Below are 18,316 nucleotides of genomic sequence, written 5' to 3'. Positions count from 1 at the left end.
TCATTGTATTGAAGGAACATGTCACCCAGTGCAACATTGTGGTTAATTTTAATAGCTTTTGGACAACAATGGAGCTCTATGGCACAGAGATAGCAGGCTTTGGCTTCAGAGGCAATACTTGTTAGTAAGATAAATTCATTGTTGTTGTTGTTTGGTCATTTAATGGGATTTGACCACAATAAGGAAAAGAAACAATATCATCGGTCTTACATTTGAAAAATAAATAAAAGTCATCTAGGGACATCCAGTTTTGTTTTTAGATGTCAATATGTAACAAACTCTTAGCCACTTAACATTGTTTGTGTGTCATCATAACTTTCACAATTCCCACTGGGTATCAATGATTCACCAACTTGTTTTAATTTTGCTCAAATGTTGCTGATAACCCAGTGTATTTCTCATGCAGCAGGTTTTCTTTTTAAGTTTGCAGGTGCTGCAGACATTGTTTGCCACCTACAGTACAGTGTGCAGTCCTGGCTTTAACCAGCACACCACAATGCTCCACTCTGGCAATTACCTTCATCACCAATCACACACTGATTGATACAGCATACTGTGTGCTGATGATATGCACAAACAGTGATTATTTTCATTACCATTAGCCAAGGGCCTTGATTACATCCTATGCAAAGTTGTGAGGTGACTGGAGAGCAGATGCTGGAGAGTGCAGGCAGTTCCTTTGAGATTAGGTCATCTTCTGTTATTAGGGCGGAACAGAACCGCATCTCAGGAAAGAAAAGGCAAAAAGTAAGTTCAATTTAAAACACAGCATTTCCTCTCTGTCTAGCAACATCTTCTGCCTGCGGGACGTCTATCACACCTTTTTAACACCCTACAACCTCTGTTCTCTAGGTGCTTCCTACGCAGTTGCCTGCCCTGTCATGTCCAGAGACAGAGCGCACACACACACACACACACACACACACACACACACACACACACACACACACACACACACACACACAGACACTCTTGGGGCTCAGGAGCTTTATTTGGCTCTTGCTCAGCTGCCACAAAGGCAAGTAACTGATAGTGGGCTACACGAGCTGTCCAATAGCGTGCACAGCACAGAGGTTGTTTCCATGGTAAATCACGGTCCCAACAATTCCCTTTGTGCTGACGAGCTGCGAGTATGAATGGAGGATCGTCTCCCTGTGTTTTTGTTCGAGGCTGTGGTGAATATTGCTCTGCATGGAAGAAATATTTCACTTTTTGAAAATGTTATAAAAGCCTCAAGCTCCTTTCATCTGCTTTTGGCAGAGAGATGTTTATTGTTTTATGTGTACACATACTTGACCAAATAAAGCCTCATAGAGGTCATCCTGTTAAATGTGTTGAAATGTCTATTTTAGTATCTATAGGATGTGATGCACTGAAGGAAATGGGCATGAATTTCCTGGATTTTAAAGGTGGACTGAAGACTCTGATCGTTTTTTAAATGGACATGTGAACGTACCCTATCATGTTTAGTTGTGACTATTGGAAAACTACACACACAAGTGTTATTATCTACCTACTGAAAGAGAAGCAGGAGACACCAATTTAACTATTTTCCTTTTTTTTCCAGCAGCCACCTGCAGGCACATTTCAACTCGCCACCTCCGAGTGCTTTCTTCTCTGCCGTGTTGTCTTTCTCTCTGACCTCTCCCTTGTCATCTCTCCCTTAAGGTTTCCTGCTTTATTTTAAGTCCAGGTGGCGGTGAGGTCAAACACGCGGGTTCGGTTCTTTCTCGAGCTGACATTTTGCGCGGCTTCTTTGTTGAGCCACGGCTCGATCATATCCGCTTTTAGTTCCTTAACAGAGTAAATATTGAAAAGGTGGGAAATATTGGAACTCCTTTCGTGTCACTGGCTGAGGAGGGAATGGCACGGTGTTCTTTCTGTAGTACTTGTAGTACTTTGTCTTAAAGTATTAAAGGTATTTTGTAGACTTTATAATTTATACTTTTACATTAAAAGCGTGGTGATTTAAGGACAAGTGGCCTTGTTGTCTTAATTAGTGGTAAAGCTGAATGTTATGGATTATTATATTCAGACAAGGAAAAAGACAATAAAGCTTTACAGAAAGACCAGTATAGAATTGAATTAAGACAATACTTCCATACATTGAGATTAGTAAAAAAGGTTTAATCTATGTAACAAGATTAAGAGTTTACAGCCATGTCAGGCCGTGAGGTAATGCTACTGTCAGCATGCTACAGTCGATCTAGTGTGAAACAATGAGTGTTGGTGAATAATGATAATAGTGAGTCTTGCATCCTAGCTGTGGTGAACATAAAAGCTAAAAAATTGGGACTTGGGTGCTTTTGACGTCTGCACACACCCAAACAGTACTCGGTACCATCTCCCTTGTTTTATTTTAGCATCATGTCCATCATTTCTCTTCCTGTTTGTCACAATGATCAGGTTCATCCCCCCCCCCCCCCCCCTCTTTCCTCCCTGTCTCTCTTTCTCCATTATCTCCTCGCGCCCCCTCGTCTTTATCCTTACTACTCCATCTCCCCCCTCCGTCCTCTCTTTTCCACACACTTTTCTTCTCCCTCTCCTTCCTTCTCTGACTTGTACCGGTCTCTCATCGGACCCAGAGAAGCAGGGCTTTTGAGGGGAGTTTACTGGCCTGCACACAGTGCTGCACGCTGAGCTCTGTGTCTTTGACCATGGGCAGGCTGTGACCCGTCCGACATGTTGACTATGAACTTGGAGGGACTGGAAATGATTGCAGTGCTGGTGGTTGTGGTCCTCTTTGTTAAGGTGCTGGAGCGGTTTGGTTTGTTAGCAGTCGGCTATGACGGTAAGGAAACTGCAAACTGTTTTTTTTCCAACCACTAGTTGTTGCCCAAGTTTAAAGAGTGCAGTTGTGTGACTGTATGACTGAGTTTGTCATCTTTCAATTTTTGTGTTAAATATGTATGAAGACAAAATCCCTCTCCAGATGTTTAGTCCTGATTTAGGGCTTCCATCTGTTGCTCTCATCTTTGTCTTTTTTCTAGTTAAAATACATCATACAGTAGACTTGAGTAAAAAAAACGACAAGTTTGACTCCTTTTTGCTAATATCCTGGAAATATACATCATGCTTCAAACTGTACATAAACACTAAAAAGGGATAGTTTGTCAAAAAGTGTCTTTTCTAGTTACGTGGAACATTTTTGGCCTCTTGGTGTATGATTCTTCAAATTGTATGGTTAACTTTCTCATCAAAGAAAAGCCTCTGCAGCTCTCCTTCATGCTATTTAAATCTAATAAGTTGCATCTTTACATGAACCAGCTGACTTTGCTGCTAACGTGATGATGTTTGCAGACCAATTATTATACTCTGACGTGCTTTTAATCCTTTGTTTATTACTTTCTGGTGTTTCTTAATATCATTTAAAGCTTTAATTTGACATCAAATAGTCTTTGTAGCATCTCGAGACTTTGCTTCCCACTTTTGATGGCTAGTTTATTCAATTTTAATTAAATTAGATTGTATGTGAAGGCTTGCATCATCTGTCGTTAATGTTCAACTGAGAGAGTTGAGGACTGAATGTAATTAACCAGTGAGAGCTGGACAGTGCCATGATGGAAGAATGAAAATGGTGAAACTCAAACTCTTTTGGGAGTGTTAATGAGTTAGTTGTATCTCGTTTGCATTAAGTTATGACACTCTTCAATAGTAATGCAGTGCTCTGGGTACACATAAATGCTGCATATTGATAATTTAAATAGGTAACTTTGCTTCAAGATTAAACTTAGTTTTGGTTTTCTCTTTCTTTAACATGTTTTCCATGTAGCTTAGAGGAGAACAATGGCTGAGTCTGCATCCACTCAGGATTTGTCAAGGTGACCTGCCATAAGAAGCAGATTCTTTGGAAGGTGTGAATCTAATATTCAGTTGTCAGGTCTCTCTGGCACTGTTATTTATATGCTCTACTTACAGTACAGGCAGCCAAGCTGTTTGCCTTATGACTGGGCTTTCACAAATGCTTATTTTCTCTCAAACCGTGCCTCCCTGTTGGTCTTTATTAGTAATTCTGTTTTCTTGGTGTAAAATCCTAAACAATGTTTTCATATGAACATGCAAACAGCAATCACATTCACACTTGGGATTGTGAAAATGTCACTGAAGCAACTTTCCTCCATGTTTGGTCCCTATACTGTTTGTTCGAAGACAAACTGCAGATGTGCAGTTAATTTGTGGTGGTCTGAAACACAGGAATCCAAACATATGTTTTGAATAATGAATGATATTTTTAGATTTCAGCTTTGAAAAAACAAAACAGTTTAGTTCAATACATTCATTTTGTAGTTATAAATAGCATTGCCAAACATTTCAATCAAATGACTGATGAGAAAAACATCTTTATTAAATCCGTAATAGCCCTTATTAAATACCTTCTGACTGATGTCTGGCATTCTGGAATTGTGCCTACTCATTTTTAAATCAGTCCACATTATAATCACCATTTTGATTAAACATGCAGACTATTTTATCAATGAATATGTCATGTGCTATTTGAATTATTGATCTGTTTTGACTGGAACTATTGGGATACTAGCAAAGTGCTTTATCATTGTAATCACTAATTTGAAGTGAAAAGTTGCACGTTAATATTGTAATCTGTATGCTCGGCTGCAATACTTCTATAGTTGTAGAAGCCTTTTCAAATGTACCCAACTTTAGTAAAGGGAATTGTATTTTTCTGCTTATTGGGAAGTTTTGCCTGTTTTCAACTCCCCTACAGTACCAAGTATTCATTGTGAGCACTGCACCCTCACATTTTCAGTATTTACGAAGAGCAATGACAGCTTTTTAAGATTTCAAGTGTTGAATATGACAATCAAAATGGATCTTTCCAAAAATGCATCCAACAAGCAAATAATACAAAATGTCTTGGGCTGCTCATTACTCTGTGTTAGTATCCCACTTGATGGCTTATGGTTAAAAATAGACTCGCAACACAGCCGGACACAGAGGGCTCTTTTCAGTCTCTGTGCCACTCTTTAGTGACAGTGGTGTGCCACCAGCGTGTGGGATGTGACAGCTGACAAGGGCAGCCTTTGATATGGCACTTTTTGCAAATTATTCCCCTGCAGGTGTGGCTTTACCCAGCCAGCAGATTGTTGCTGCAAAATACAGGAGTAGGGCAGCAATCGATGATCGTATTATGTAGCGTTAATAGCCTGATTTATGACGTTTTATTCCGAAAGCATGGCAAGAATTTAATTTTGGTGTGATAAATAAGATATCCCAAATTCCCTGAGTTAAAACCTGTGACTGTTCTGACTTCTGTTCCGTTTTAATAAGATAATGCCCCATCTGCATATTCAAAACATACAATTTCAGAAAACTTGTCGTAATCAACTGGGGGAAGTTTTATAGCGATAGTTAAATTTTTACCTTATTCACCTTTGGGTGTCTTTCTTTAACATTGCATCGTCACCATTTGACCTGTAACTGTACTTAAGTCTACTTTCAGCAAATATTTGGTGGAACAGAGCAATGCTATCATCCACCTGTCAAAAGCGGTGCACTCTCCATGTCTCTCCACTGATTCCAGCTACCTGGGCCCCAGACTGTGTGTTGTGTGTGTAGAGCTATATGTATATCTTAAGACTGTGACACATTATCTGCCCATTGTTACAGGTTTTACTATAAATCCTTGGCTGCTGAGGCGACTGGGCTGTGTTTAAGGATCAGCGTATACATTCTATGTGCCCCTGACTCACTAAGGATGCGTTTTTCTCAAGCAGTGTGTGTGATACAAAGCTGTGATTCAACATGGCTTTCTGTTACGAAGTAGAGAACTGTAAGTGAACAGGAATACAAATGGTTCCACACTGCTCAGGGAGACGTATGAGATGATTTGAACAAAGGCCTAAGCTCTGCACGGCTTCAACAAGTCTCTCAATTTCCATATTCGTGTTTATCACAAAAAGCACATGGTTTGGATTCATAGAGGAAACAAAATGTTCCAGTGTGAATGAACAATGGTGTGAAAATTAGTTTGCATCATAATAGTATTTGCTAAGAAGATGTCATAAAGAATATGGTGCTTTATGACACACAAAGAGGCGCATACGGTACTGTAGCTGAAAGAGATGAAGGGGCTTAATCTTTGGCCATGGCATGGCTTTTAGAAATGTTTTTTTTTTTGTTACTTTTGTGGATAATGAAACAACATATAGTTGGCTACAATAGTTTTGTGAGCCAGAGAACCTGCCAACATAATAAGAAACAAGTCTGGGAGCCGTGTTGGAGTACATTCAAAACTCATCAGTATAAGTATATTAGAAGTGCTGGTCCTTTGAGCTAAAGGGCTGATTGTTAAGTTGGGAATGAAGATATGTTTTGGTTCCCAGCAGCAGTGATGCCCATTTCACATTTGGAAACATTCTCCTTCATTCAAGTCCATGTGGGAGTTAACAGATGTGCCAGCAGAGGGAACCAAAGCTTCTGGTCTCAACCGGTCACACCAGCTGCACGTCTGGTGTTGAAGTGGAGAGCGAATGTAAGCAAAGCCTGTGTTTTTTCCCCCCGCTTTTTGTGAACATGATTAAATAACTCAATAGCTCAATAAACAATGATGTGCTGGTAAATTATTTAAATATCCCGAATCCTACAAATAGCTTTGACCACTCTGACATTTACAAATTTGATCATCCAATAGACTTTTAACCATTTAATCAATTTACCCAATAATGTTTCTAATTGGGTGTTTGTTAGTTCAGGTTTGATTGATCTTGCACTTTTAAAAACAATGTAACAATGGGGCGGCTGTGGCTTAGGAGATGGAGCGGGTCGTCTTTTAATCACAAGGTCGGGGGTTGGATTCCCAGCTCCTCCTGTCCGTATGTCATAAGTGTCCTTGAGCAAGGCACTGCACCTTGGCATGGCAGCTCTGCGGGCCATTCGTGTGTGAATATGTATGAATGTCAGGCAATATGTAGAAGGGCGCTGTATAAATGCTGTCCATTTACCTTCTACAAAGTGCTTCACAACCAGATCGGAATCGGACAACATAAATCTTTACACATTAAAAATTCATAAAATGTAGTGACATTAACCTGCAGAAAGGATGACTGAAGGAGTAAACGAGGCAGGCATCTTAAAGCAGCTGAGGGCTAAAGATCGATCTCTGTTCAGCACAGATAAAAGTGGCAAGTCCCTTTCTCATAGCTTGCTTTTTATAAACATGTGTAAGCTGAGACTGACGCACCCTTGTGGTCTTGCTCGCTACTTTTGACATGCTTTCAAAAGTATCTTCTTACTTGGGAGCATACGGATGACACCCTGTCGCAGGTTTAAAGACAATGTTGTAAATGTTTCGACGTTATAGGAATATATCGGGGCAGTTAAAACATACACTTCAGCAATCATTTCCATATACAAACGGAAAGGTATCGGAGAAGCCAGTGGTTGAATAGAGCAATCTTGGCACAGTTCTTTAATGAAATAGAATGTTCTGAGTTAGAAATCGAAGCCATCCGTCTCTTTTTTAATATCTGTAATTCCTATTCATGTTAGCATTGCAAATGTGCTCTTTATTGCCTTCTTTTGACGTCCTAAACAAATTATTTGGATATTAGTCAGTGGAGGAGTATTAAAAACTCTACAATTTATTCTACATTTTGATAACAGCCTGGAGTTTCAGACAGGTATTACAGGCATAATGTTGTGCCTCGTAGCTTTCCACTGAATTAAACACTGTTAGTGGTGTTTCCGCAGGCATTAGACGCACTCTATCATCAATCTCTGCAATGCTAAGAGAGCTACAACTCACTGATTTTCAGAATCCACATGTACGCTGCTGTAATTAGCTTCTTGCTCGCTCTGCAGGCAGCCTTGTGAAAGGCCAGATTGTTGTTCTGCCTTGATTGGAAAAGAAGACTTGAGTCGGAAGTGTTGAGCTGTATGTTTGTAAAGTCACATTGCTGATTATGGAACCTGAACAATCAGCTCTGCTTGAACCACCTTACTTTGCATTTAGTGACTTTGATTTTTCGAGGCCACTGAATACATAAGATAATGAATAAACCAGCAGAGCTCACAGCATGTATTGCCATTTGTCATGTATTGATTGTAGTTAAATGAGGGTCTTGGGAGCTGGTTTTGGCTGTTGTTTAACACGTGTGTGATAGTATGGTGCTGAGCATGATCTCATAGGAAAATGTAGACTTTTAGTGTTCTCTCAGTTTCTGCATTTTTGCAAAATTCGTCACACGTTATTTCGCCACCTCCCGATAGAACACTGCCTGATTGTGTGCCACACAACAATATGGTGCAAGGTTTTGTATAACTGTGATACTAAGTCACTCATGGTGTGTAATTAACTTTTTTTTGACGTTATTTGTGTTTCTCTTTAAGGTCATTAATTAAAACTTGAATCTACTGCCTGTTTCTGCTGCAAAGTGTTATCTGATCTGCTCCATAGATCTATGAACAAAAAGACTCCGATAAGTTATTTCCTCTCATTAAATACTGTTATGGTAAGGGATGTCTCCAAACAATTATCTTAGAATGGAATACTTGAATATTAAGTAGTGCAATAATATCAACGCCTCGACCAAAGCTTGCCTCAGGAATGCGGCTTGCTTGGAACATTAAGCTTTATGAGTTCACCGTTTATCCAGGCTTGGAAGGTAAAAGTGAATTGTTTTTTTTTATTATTTTCTAATCGTGAAAAAAGGATACAATAAAGTGGAAGATTATGTTTACCCCATAGCAGTTAGTAGTGGCAATTTAAGATGTTTGACCATTAATAATGCAAAATGAAATTCTATCAGCGTGTCCCTGTTTTTTGGTGTCGTGGATACTCGCAAGCGGTGAAGCGGTGCACACTTCTGCCAAAAAGCACAGCAATGGGCCAACAAAGGCAGCGAAGAAGAAGACAACTAGCAAGTAAACGTGGATACAAACAATGAAGGTTGCAAAACCTCAGCTTTGCTAATATTTTATTAAAGAGGAAATGTATTGAACACACTCGTTGGCCTCAAGAATACACACAAACGTGTTTAAATGAGTAACACTGATTGACAATTTTACAAATTTTAAAGCTGCATTTTGAGGGCAGAATGTAGACTCTGAAACAAAAACACATTTTAGAAAATACCTTACACATCAAGTCCAGAAAGAGCAGCATGTCCATTCCAGTGTCCCTGCACGTTCAATATTAACTTGTGTTTTCACTTTGGTGCGATCCCTCAGTTCGGGTTCTTTTTGAGGTTGGCTAACTCAGCAGTACAATGACTGTCACCGGGTATCATTTGATTAAATGCTTAATAGAGTTTTAACATGATCTGTGTGTTCAATAAACCTGGAAACTCGGCATTTCCCTTTAAATTTTGCCAGTGTCTTGACTTAACCCATACACCGAATATTATTGTTTTCATTTTTAAACGCAGTACTTATCAGTCTTGCTTAAACGATTGCATTCCCAAATTCATGCTTTCTATAAGTTATACCCGACTGTATTGATTTTGTCTCGGCGTTCGTTTCTTACTGATAAACTATGCTTGTTATAGCTCATCCTCTGGGCAGTGGCTCCAGCCGTAGTGAACTCTGTCTGCCATTTTATGTCTCCCTTGTCTTAATTTTTTATTTTTACTGCTCCTGCTAATGCATATTCTCCGTCGACCTTTGCACTTGCAGTTTAGTTTGACTGGCACTTTGCTGCCGACGGATCGAGCGCGGTAAATCAAATGACAGGCTGGCCGTGCAAAAGCAATCCATGTCCAGCTCTCTGCTGCTACATGTTGCCCACAGTGAGCTGTCAGATAGCCATGTCAGAGCTAATATGGTTAAGACGTGGAGAGAAGCAGGTCAATGTTATCAGCTGCAGCACACTGCCCTGGGCATTGTGGTACTGTCCATTTTGCAGACAATGCCATTGACTTTTTCTTTTTACACCAGAACTAATCTGGAATGAATTGGGACGTTGATAAAAATCTCGTGGTCTTGCTGTAAAAAAGAAGACTGGCATGTCTTTTGAAAGTGAATGGCATTCACTCAGCATGGCTCACATTTCTTAAGAGACGCCACACTGAGCTTTCACTGTAATTTGCACAACACACAGCACAAGACAAAGCATTTAAAGCTAATATTTGAACGTGCAACGACCAAACGGCCGACTGATTTATTGTTTCAGCTTAAATGCAGAGCTTGGGCATTTTTGGGTGAGAAAGCCCAGTTAGGGTTTAAAAAGTGCACGTCCTGAACTGGCTCATTGTGTCTTTCTCACAGGACACATTCGTAACTTGCAAATGGGTCAACTCGACTGGATAAAACTGATTTGGGTGTGACAATGATCAGCACAGAGAGGGCAAGTGTTGACTGCCCATCCAACCCTGAATGGAGAGACATCACCCCAGGATCTGCAAATACATATTTACGGTTGAAAACTTTTCGTAAATGAGTTATCCGGAGTCCACAAAGTAAGTCCTCAATATCAGAGTTACCCCATGACACTCCATGGTTGATTGCACATACCGCTAAACTGAGGGTTGCCCCGGTTCACAGCTTATAATTGCCTTCCCCATCATAGCTTCAGTAAATATGCCTCATTTTAACGTGCCGTGGAACAACACAAGCCAAACACGAATGGCAATTTGCATGTCTGAGCAGATCACTCCAGGTGTAGCCTAATTATATCAATCACTTCTGCCCTAAGCTGATCTATAAGCAGCGGGACGATCGTATCTTCGCCTCTTTTCCATGTCCACCGATTGGCGCCGCTTTTGATTGATGACGGTTACCTTGAAGCCGGGTCCCTTCTTCTGGTCCCGTACTTTCACAGTGGCTCACTGTGAGCGTATGTGAAAGATAACACTTGTCCAATACTTAATGGAAATTTTGGTCTCGGAGGTTGTTTGGTAATTGCGCCTTTTGTCGCTATGTGAAAAAAAAAATCCAGTTTGTTACATTCTCAGGACAAATCAGTTAGTTTTTCCTCTCGATATATTGTGAGACTGATTCGTTGACGTCGTCGGGTCGTGTCCTCTGTGTCCACTCTGCCCAGACCAAAGTGACAAGATCCTTCCCTTGCGAATACTGAGAATGGAAACTAAGTGACGAGACAGGTGGCAGCGACGAGTGAGAGCAATCTGTAATCTTGATCAATGTCTATCAGTCTAGAGAGGCAGATGGACAAAAAGGCTGCAGGTTTGTCTCCCAGACTTGGGCTGTTCATTACACCGATAAGGGCTGCAGAGATGGTGACATGCCAGACCTCAGTGCAGCTTGACATTTCAGACTTGGATCACCTAGAGATGCCGCCCGTCAAAGGTTACGGAGGATGGACGAGTTCTGTGTGAAACCCTGAGATGAAAACATGCTGGCATGTGGCGATTTGAGCAGCGCAAGCTGTCATCGAGCGATGTTACATGTTGAACGTTATGTTATTATCTGACAAATACTTCACCACAGAGTCATCTGATCAGAACAACATTGTGTCATCAAGTGCCCTTGTTTCACATCATAGCAGTGTCAACACTCTACAGCTTCCATTTAGTTTTTCCATTTTAAATACAAATTCATTTTTGCAGTTTCAGTCTTCCAAAACAAAATAGCCTTTCTATGTCAATGACATTTTCGGCTCTCCATCTGTCACACCTGCCATGCTGTAACTGCGTCAGAGTGGTGATTGTGCGGAATCGTTGTGACGTTAATGTGGCCAGATGTGGGGTGTAATATTTACCTGTCAGCAGTGTCATGGCTACTCTAATAGTTGGATGGATGCTCCGTGGCACAAAAAGCCCCACCCCCACTCTCACCACCACCCTCATTGCGTCAATAATTTATTGGGCGGGTATAGTATCGCCGTGCTGCAGAAAGGTTATGATTGGTAAATCATTCCAACATGTTTTATTAACCATCAGTCCACCAGGGACTGTTTGCAGAGCCAAGTCGTGGCGGAGTAAGGCCAGAGGCAATGCATCCCTCTGGCTTTGGGGAACTTGGCCGCATTAAGGAAACTGTACATGTGGCTTGAATGGCGATGTGATATGGCTGCACTGATGTACTGCCAGCGGCCACATGTTGGCAGCCCTGCTGTAAACTGGATGTTGCAACCCAGCCCAGGAGTCAATGAAGCATCCAACATTTAGGTCGGCTAACACTACACTGCACATGGCACCTGGGTAATGCTTTGAGCCAAACTAAAATATCAGCTGCTTGCTGGGTCATGAAATGCTGCTGATGTGAGCTGTGAGTTGTGGTTGGAGCTGAAAGGCACTAACACACTCTGTGGAGCTGAGGGGAACTGCAACGTTTGGAGATAGTTCTCTCTTGGTTAGTCAGTAAGTGTCCACTTTAACATTAGAGACCTTCACATTACACATTAGTCATTTTATCGATTGCTGATATATAAATATTGCAGTTTTAATGTTTCATCCAAATGTTTTTGCTACTACTAAATAGTTTTTTCCTGGCCCCTTTAGACAAAGAAAATGTACGGACCAATGTGGCCTGATTGTACTGGAAGGTTCATTCATAATGGTGACCTAAAACAAAATAAATAGCCTCTTCGGTCACTCTTTACTGGAACAAGCTAATTTCCCATACAGGAAGCATACGTCACTACATTGTTGTCCGAAAAAGCAAGTTTTTTTTCCTCTAATTCGATTTCAAGGACACTGCACACACTCAAACTGTCCATGCAGTCTTGTTGTCAGTATGTATTTTTCACTTTCTATGGATGAGCCTCGCATAGCAACGACTCTTCACGTGGCCAGGGGCCATCCAGATCAAGTGGAATGTGTCCGCTGAATATCATTTTTCTTTTCCAAACGCCATCATGCTAAATTATTCACAACGATTCTTTTTTTTTTTTTATTTCTAAAGCAGGATTACGTCCCTCATTTTCCATTCTGTGTTGTTCGGGAAAAAAGCAACAGCGAGTGGATGAATGTAAATGACTGCGTGTGAGGTTTTTCCATCTCTTAAATAAGCTACTTGTTATTGAACATTTATCAGAGAGCAATTGAGTAAAGTGGTGAGTCACAGTTTCTGTTCCGGAAAATAATAATAATACACAGACGTGATGATTGTAATTAAGGGGGCTTTGTGCATTTACATCAATGATTAACGGCTGACTTGACTCTCGATGGAATAAAATCACAAAAAACAAACGCAGCTCAGGACGTTTGTTTGGCTCAAAATGGTGCATTTTAGTTGTGAAAAACTGTTCAATATTGCAATTAAAAATTGTTGAGCTTTAAATGGATGGATTCAATTGTTATTATTATTATTAGTGGTGAGGAAATAATTCCTCGGTGGTGGATGATCATCACGATGACTACACAAGGGCAGTAGATGGTGGTGTCTTCACTCATTTGCTACAAACATTGACTGCATGAATCAGTCTCTCTCGCGCACGCGCACACACACACGCACACAATTTTTCTTCTTACTTTCTATACGCACTTACATTCAGGAATTCTCCTTTACGGTGCTGTTACTTTATGTATTCTGTAACTGTTTTATGTGTGGATATGTGGATTATGTGCATTGGAGTTTTCTCACAGCTTCAAGCCTTAAAAAAACTTTTACAAACCCGTATGAGTAAGATTTCCAAAAGCCTCTTTTCAATAATAGTTTAAAGCGTCAGAGATTTATTTTGTCTTTTCAAAGTAGATTATAATGACTGCCGTATAAGAAAGCTGTTGTTTTGGCTGTCCGTCCAGCTTGGGTGGAATAATTTCCCTTTACTTTCCTCGTCATCGTCGTCTTCAATCCCTCAGATAGCCTGGAAATAGTGACATTTTTATGATTTAATGATATGACCAGAGGTAAAAGTGTCTGACCACAGTCTGGTACCACTGACGCGTTCCACAAAGATAGAATGGCCGGTAGAGATGTTCAACGACCTGCCATAGTGGCAGGCGAGGACGAAACTTAATTCCCAGTATGTTTGAAGTTGATGCGAACAATTGGGCTGTAGCTCATGAGGGGTTGTGCGTCTTCCACTGTAGCACCACACCTCCCCTCTGCCTCGATCTCATCTCCCCTCCCTCCTCGCTCCCTCACTCATGTCCACTCCCTCTCATCTTCCCTCCCTTTGCTTTGCAGGGAGAGCAGTCAGTGTGCCTGAAAGAGCGAGAGAGAGAGCCACAAACTGTCAGAGAAGAGCAGAATTTGCTCTGCCTGCTTTTCCACAGCTTCCACATGTCTCCTCATTTGTGAGGAGAGGAAAGAAAAAGGAGGAAGGATTTAGATCACCTTGCATGGACTTTTTTTCCTTTTTGAGTACGCTTTTCTTAATTCTTAGTGACCCCTCGAGATCAGATGGTTTAATGACGTCAGGCTCCGCACAAACCTGAGACCAGTATTTCGTGCTCTTAACCTCATTCCATTTTAGCTCAACCCAGACTGGATTTAGGGAGCACGCGAGCAGTAGGCGGGTGCCAGGAGGCTCCCGGCCCCTACGTGTGGGCTGGTGTAGTCCTGGAGTGGGTGCAGGGGAACTGGAGCGCAGGGCCGGCTGGCAGCGCTCGTCCTGGCGCTGTTCCAGAGGGCGAAGAGGCCGGCTCGGGCTCCGGGTCCGGGCACGGTGGCGTGGAGTGGGCTGAGGGTGGAGCAATGCTGAGCGCGATCTGGGAGACAGAGGGGCTGCAGACGGTGGGCATCGTGGCGCTGGTGTTCGCCTCGATCAAGCTGCTGCACCTCCTGGGGCTCATCAGCTTCTCAGAGGGTAAGACACTGATGGAGATTGAGGGAGAGGAGGACAGAAACGAGGAGAAAGACGACACAGAACTGGAGAAATCGTGAAAAAAAAGAAATAGCTGTCTGATAGAATGTGTCGTGAAAATTGCAAATGCATTTTCAATCGGTCATTTCCCTTGACGCATGAAATGGAAACTTGTACTTCAAGTGTGTTCCAAAGGAGTTCTAGCAAGCAAAGAGTTTCTCATCTTTGGTTGCTCGAACCCTTTTGTGCACCCTTGATGTTTCCATTTGAAAACTTGACAAGTTAATGGAGTTCACCATACCAAAGCAGGAGTCAGGGACTCGGAAAACAACAACAAATGGACTGTTATCTTACTAACTGAAGCTGTGAAAACAGAAAGAGGTTGTGATGTGACTGGAGGGAGGAAGTTATCGAGCAGGAAAGACGTGTCGGTACAGAAATTCGAGAAGCTATACAGACAAGTTGTGCTTGCATTTCTAGAGTTGAAAACTGTCAAATGATGATTCAAATTTTTCTTTGGTTTGTGGGGCCAGTTTCCTGTTTCTTTTTTGCGTAATAGTTCATAAATGTGTGAACAGTCAATTAGCTCACAATTGACAATCAAATTCCAACTTCGTCATACCTATCGGACTGTACGGGCACAGTAAGGCTCACTAAGCATGAATGTTTCAGGCCGAAATAAATTATTTAGTTTGGACCTTCTGCAGGCGTCTCATTCAATAAAGTAGAGCATCACAATAAGCAGTATGAGCTAAACAAATCAGCCCTTCCAACAGACTGCTGTTGAGAAAACACGACTTATTTTCTAATGAGGATAATCAATCAGAAGTCTCCAAAGCGGAATGCATATTCAGGGAGATGATAAGAAAAGGGCTGATGTGTAATAGTGGGTAGCTGGAAAAAGCTGACCTGATCTGAGAGAAGTGTTTAGATGGAGCACGGCGGTGTTGGCGTCTGCGTATTGGTTGTGTTATTTTCAAGGCACATGGGGAGCTGTGTTTTCATTCGGGGGAAACTGTCGAGCTCACGCTTAGCGAAACAGTTTACATGCTTCACTAAACAGCGGCGAGTTGAGACTGGCCCTCCCCCTCGCTCTGCATTAACAGATGCAGCCGACTTGATATTGATTATTTTCCGTGGTGAGATGATAGAGGCGTCAAACCACTGTGCCGAGTGCCAAGCGCCTGATTGTGTGATCTGTATTCCACACAGGTGTCTCGGGGTTTAATTACTGCCAGAATATCTGCTATCTGAGCCTGCGGTAGGTGAGGAGCAGACAATACAGGTATTGATGTTTTTGCTGATGTCATGTTCAGGAGAGGAAGGAGGGAAAGGGATATCAAAAGTTGTCGTGTGGGAGTTTGAAATCTTTTTATGTTTAACAGGCTTGGAGATGAGGGTTCACAGATTTTTTTCCAAACATGAGCTGGATGTTTTTTTGGGGTGGGAGGAAACCCAATGCATCGGCATTATAGATAATGTCCTAAGGCCGCAATAACCTTATTTCCATTTTAGATGAATATGTTGATGACTTTGTCGAATCCTCAATCTGTAAATATCCCTATTTCAATTTCCCAGACCCAGAGTTAACATTCTAAAAAAAAGCATCAAAATCTCTCATTGAAGAAGCTGAAACCAGCAAATCATTGGCATCTATAAAATGACAGACAATAGTGAAACCTATATCACAATGTCACAGAGCCCAAGGTGAAGAAGAAGAAAACCCAACAGTCACAAGAATTACCTTTTGTTTCCATTTTTGTAACACCGATCCCGTTTTGCAGCTGTCACCTTGTGCAAGAAGTAAAAACGTTTGTTTTTCACCTATTTATTTTCATAAAACCTCTGGGGAAATGTTTGACTGAGCGTGCATGCTCCGCTTAACATTCATACAGTCAGACACGTTCGCAGCTGGGAGCTGCCCAGTACGGTCACATCCCTGCACTGCCGGCCACCTGAACCAACTCCACCGAGGCATCTGGGGGAGAGGTATTGCTTTAAAAGCCCCTGTGTGCAAAATGCAGAGGGAGCTTCTCAGCTGGGCTGCAAATATGTCAGTCGGCATCAAAAATAAAGGTGCTTCGTTCGGATGAAGTCGTAGCAGACTATCCAAAGGCAGGAAGTATCTGCAGCGGGCTAGGCGTTGGCTTAACTTGGCTAGTAAAAAAATGAAATGAGCCTTTTTGTTGGAAGTTCTATGATTATTGAAGAAATTTGGACTCTCTGGTGTTTGGATGCATTGCAACATAACAAGGAACACATTTCATTTTTTGTTTAGCTCATCCACTCTCTCTCACAAACCCACACACACACACACACCGTGATTCTTTTTACACACATGTACATTTCTGCGTATACAAAGCACAGCTATTAGTGCAAAGCCTCATAGGGCGCAGACTAATCAGCGTGTCACACAATGATACATAATTCTCTGGTTCAGCTGTATGCAGAAACACCCCCAACCCCATTCTTCCTCAATCAATCACACACACACACACACACATTCACAAGTACACCATTTCCCAAACAGGGATGGAACGTTGTGTCAATTTGGACGCGCCGTATGCTGTTAACGGGCGGGACCGCAGAGAGTGTCTTAGCGTTGATATCCATCTAACAAAGTTCTTGTGCTCTCTGTGCCCTTGATGGGGAGTTATGGCCTGGCAGCAGAGATGGTTAGTGTCAGCGCTGACCTGAAGAAATTGTCACATTTACTTTGACAATAACCAATATTATAATGTAGTAATAGCCTTTTTTTTTTCCTTCTGTGTTTGTTCTAATTAATTACAGCATGACCAATAGACGTTTATGGACTTCTGCTCCAGATTGTGAGCTGATTGGCTGGTTGAACGTCTGGTTTGAAGGTGGTACTTTTAGCTATTTTTGATTTAATGACATGGGATTCTTGGATTGGGAAATATGACGATGTACACCATAACAAGATATACAGTACCGCCATAATTATATATTTGATATATCAGACCATTTTATGGTGTTGTAAAGACTGCAAAGGTTTTTGCATCAAAGTGATGACGTACTTAGATTTTTCAGGTCATTCATTTGCTCAGTTCACCCAAAAAAACATTCCTCTTATTTGTATCACGTGATTTACAATGTCACCGGGTATATTGATATTGTGATATTATAAATACTGGAATGTGGAAAAATTGCTCTTCTGTTTGAAACAAGTGGCAAAACTTTGGGTTTTCTTTGGCTCAGAATGAATTTTGAACATCAAGCAAGCTCGCTTAATTTTTATGATACAAAATTATGAGTGACCTTTCAGCTGTTGTTTGGTGGCATTCAATTGTGATCCAGCAATTCTGACATGCCTGTCGTTGATGATCACATCATGCACGGATGAACAGCAAGAGAAACGCAGTTATCTTTTGGAGTCCCAGGCAGTCATAGTGGTTTTCATTTCCTGTAAAGATATTAATGGTGTTTTGAAGTAGGCTGCCAGCCAACAGATTGAAATGCAGTAAAATATTGAAGTGTGTTCTTCATTTTGTTAAGTGCAGTAGTGTGTACACTTCCAGTACTAACTGTTTTATGGGCGTGGTAAAAACTGCATCTTTATAGGATCGTTTTCTGTGTTGAGTCACACATCCATTATCAAAGTTGAGTGAGTAGAAGTTGAAGGCATCTTTT

The 18,316-nt window shown here is 41.4% G+C and overlaps 1 protein-coding gene across 4 annotated transcripts in view; it reads left to right on the top strand.

The window, feature by feature from the left end:
* Positions 1-18,316, top strand: part of kcnip4a (potassium voltage-gated channel interacting protein 4a) — a 90,237-nt gene that overhangs the window by 55,018 nt on the left and 16,903 nt on the right. Inside the window, exon 1 of one of the 4 annotated variants that reach the window (XM_076112350.1) lies at positions 2,692-2,791. The exons of 2 other annotated variants lie outside the window; for them this stretch is intronic. In XM_076112350.1, coding sequence (XP_075968465.1) covers positions 2,692-2,791 — 100 coding nt within the window. Of the gene's footprint in view, positions 1-2,691; positions 2,792-14,556; positions 14,669-18,316 lie in introns of those variants that run through there. One more of the 4 variants, XM_076112349.1, reaches the window with a different exon arrangement.

Source organism: Anarhichas minor, unplaced genomic scaffold, assembly GCF_050575085.1.
Source record: "Anarhichas minor isolate MPS153535 unplaced genomic scaffold, ASM5057508v1 ptg000049l, whole genome shotgun sequence".
In the NCBI taxonomy this organism is placed as follows: Eukaryota; Metazoa; Chordata; class Actinopteri; order Perciformes; family Anarhichadidae; genus Anarhichas; species Anarhichas minor.
The sequence above is the reverse complement of the archived record's forward strand: the minus strand, read 5'-3'. Positions and strand labels throughout refer to the sequence as shown.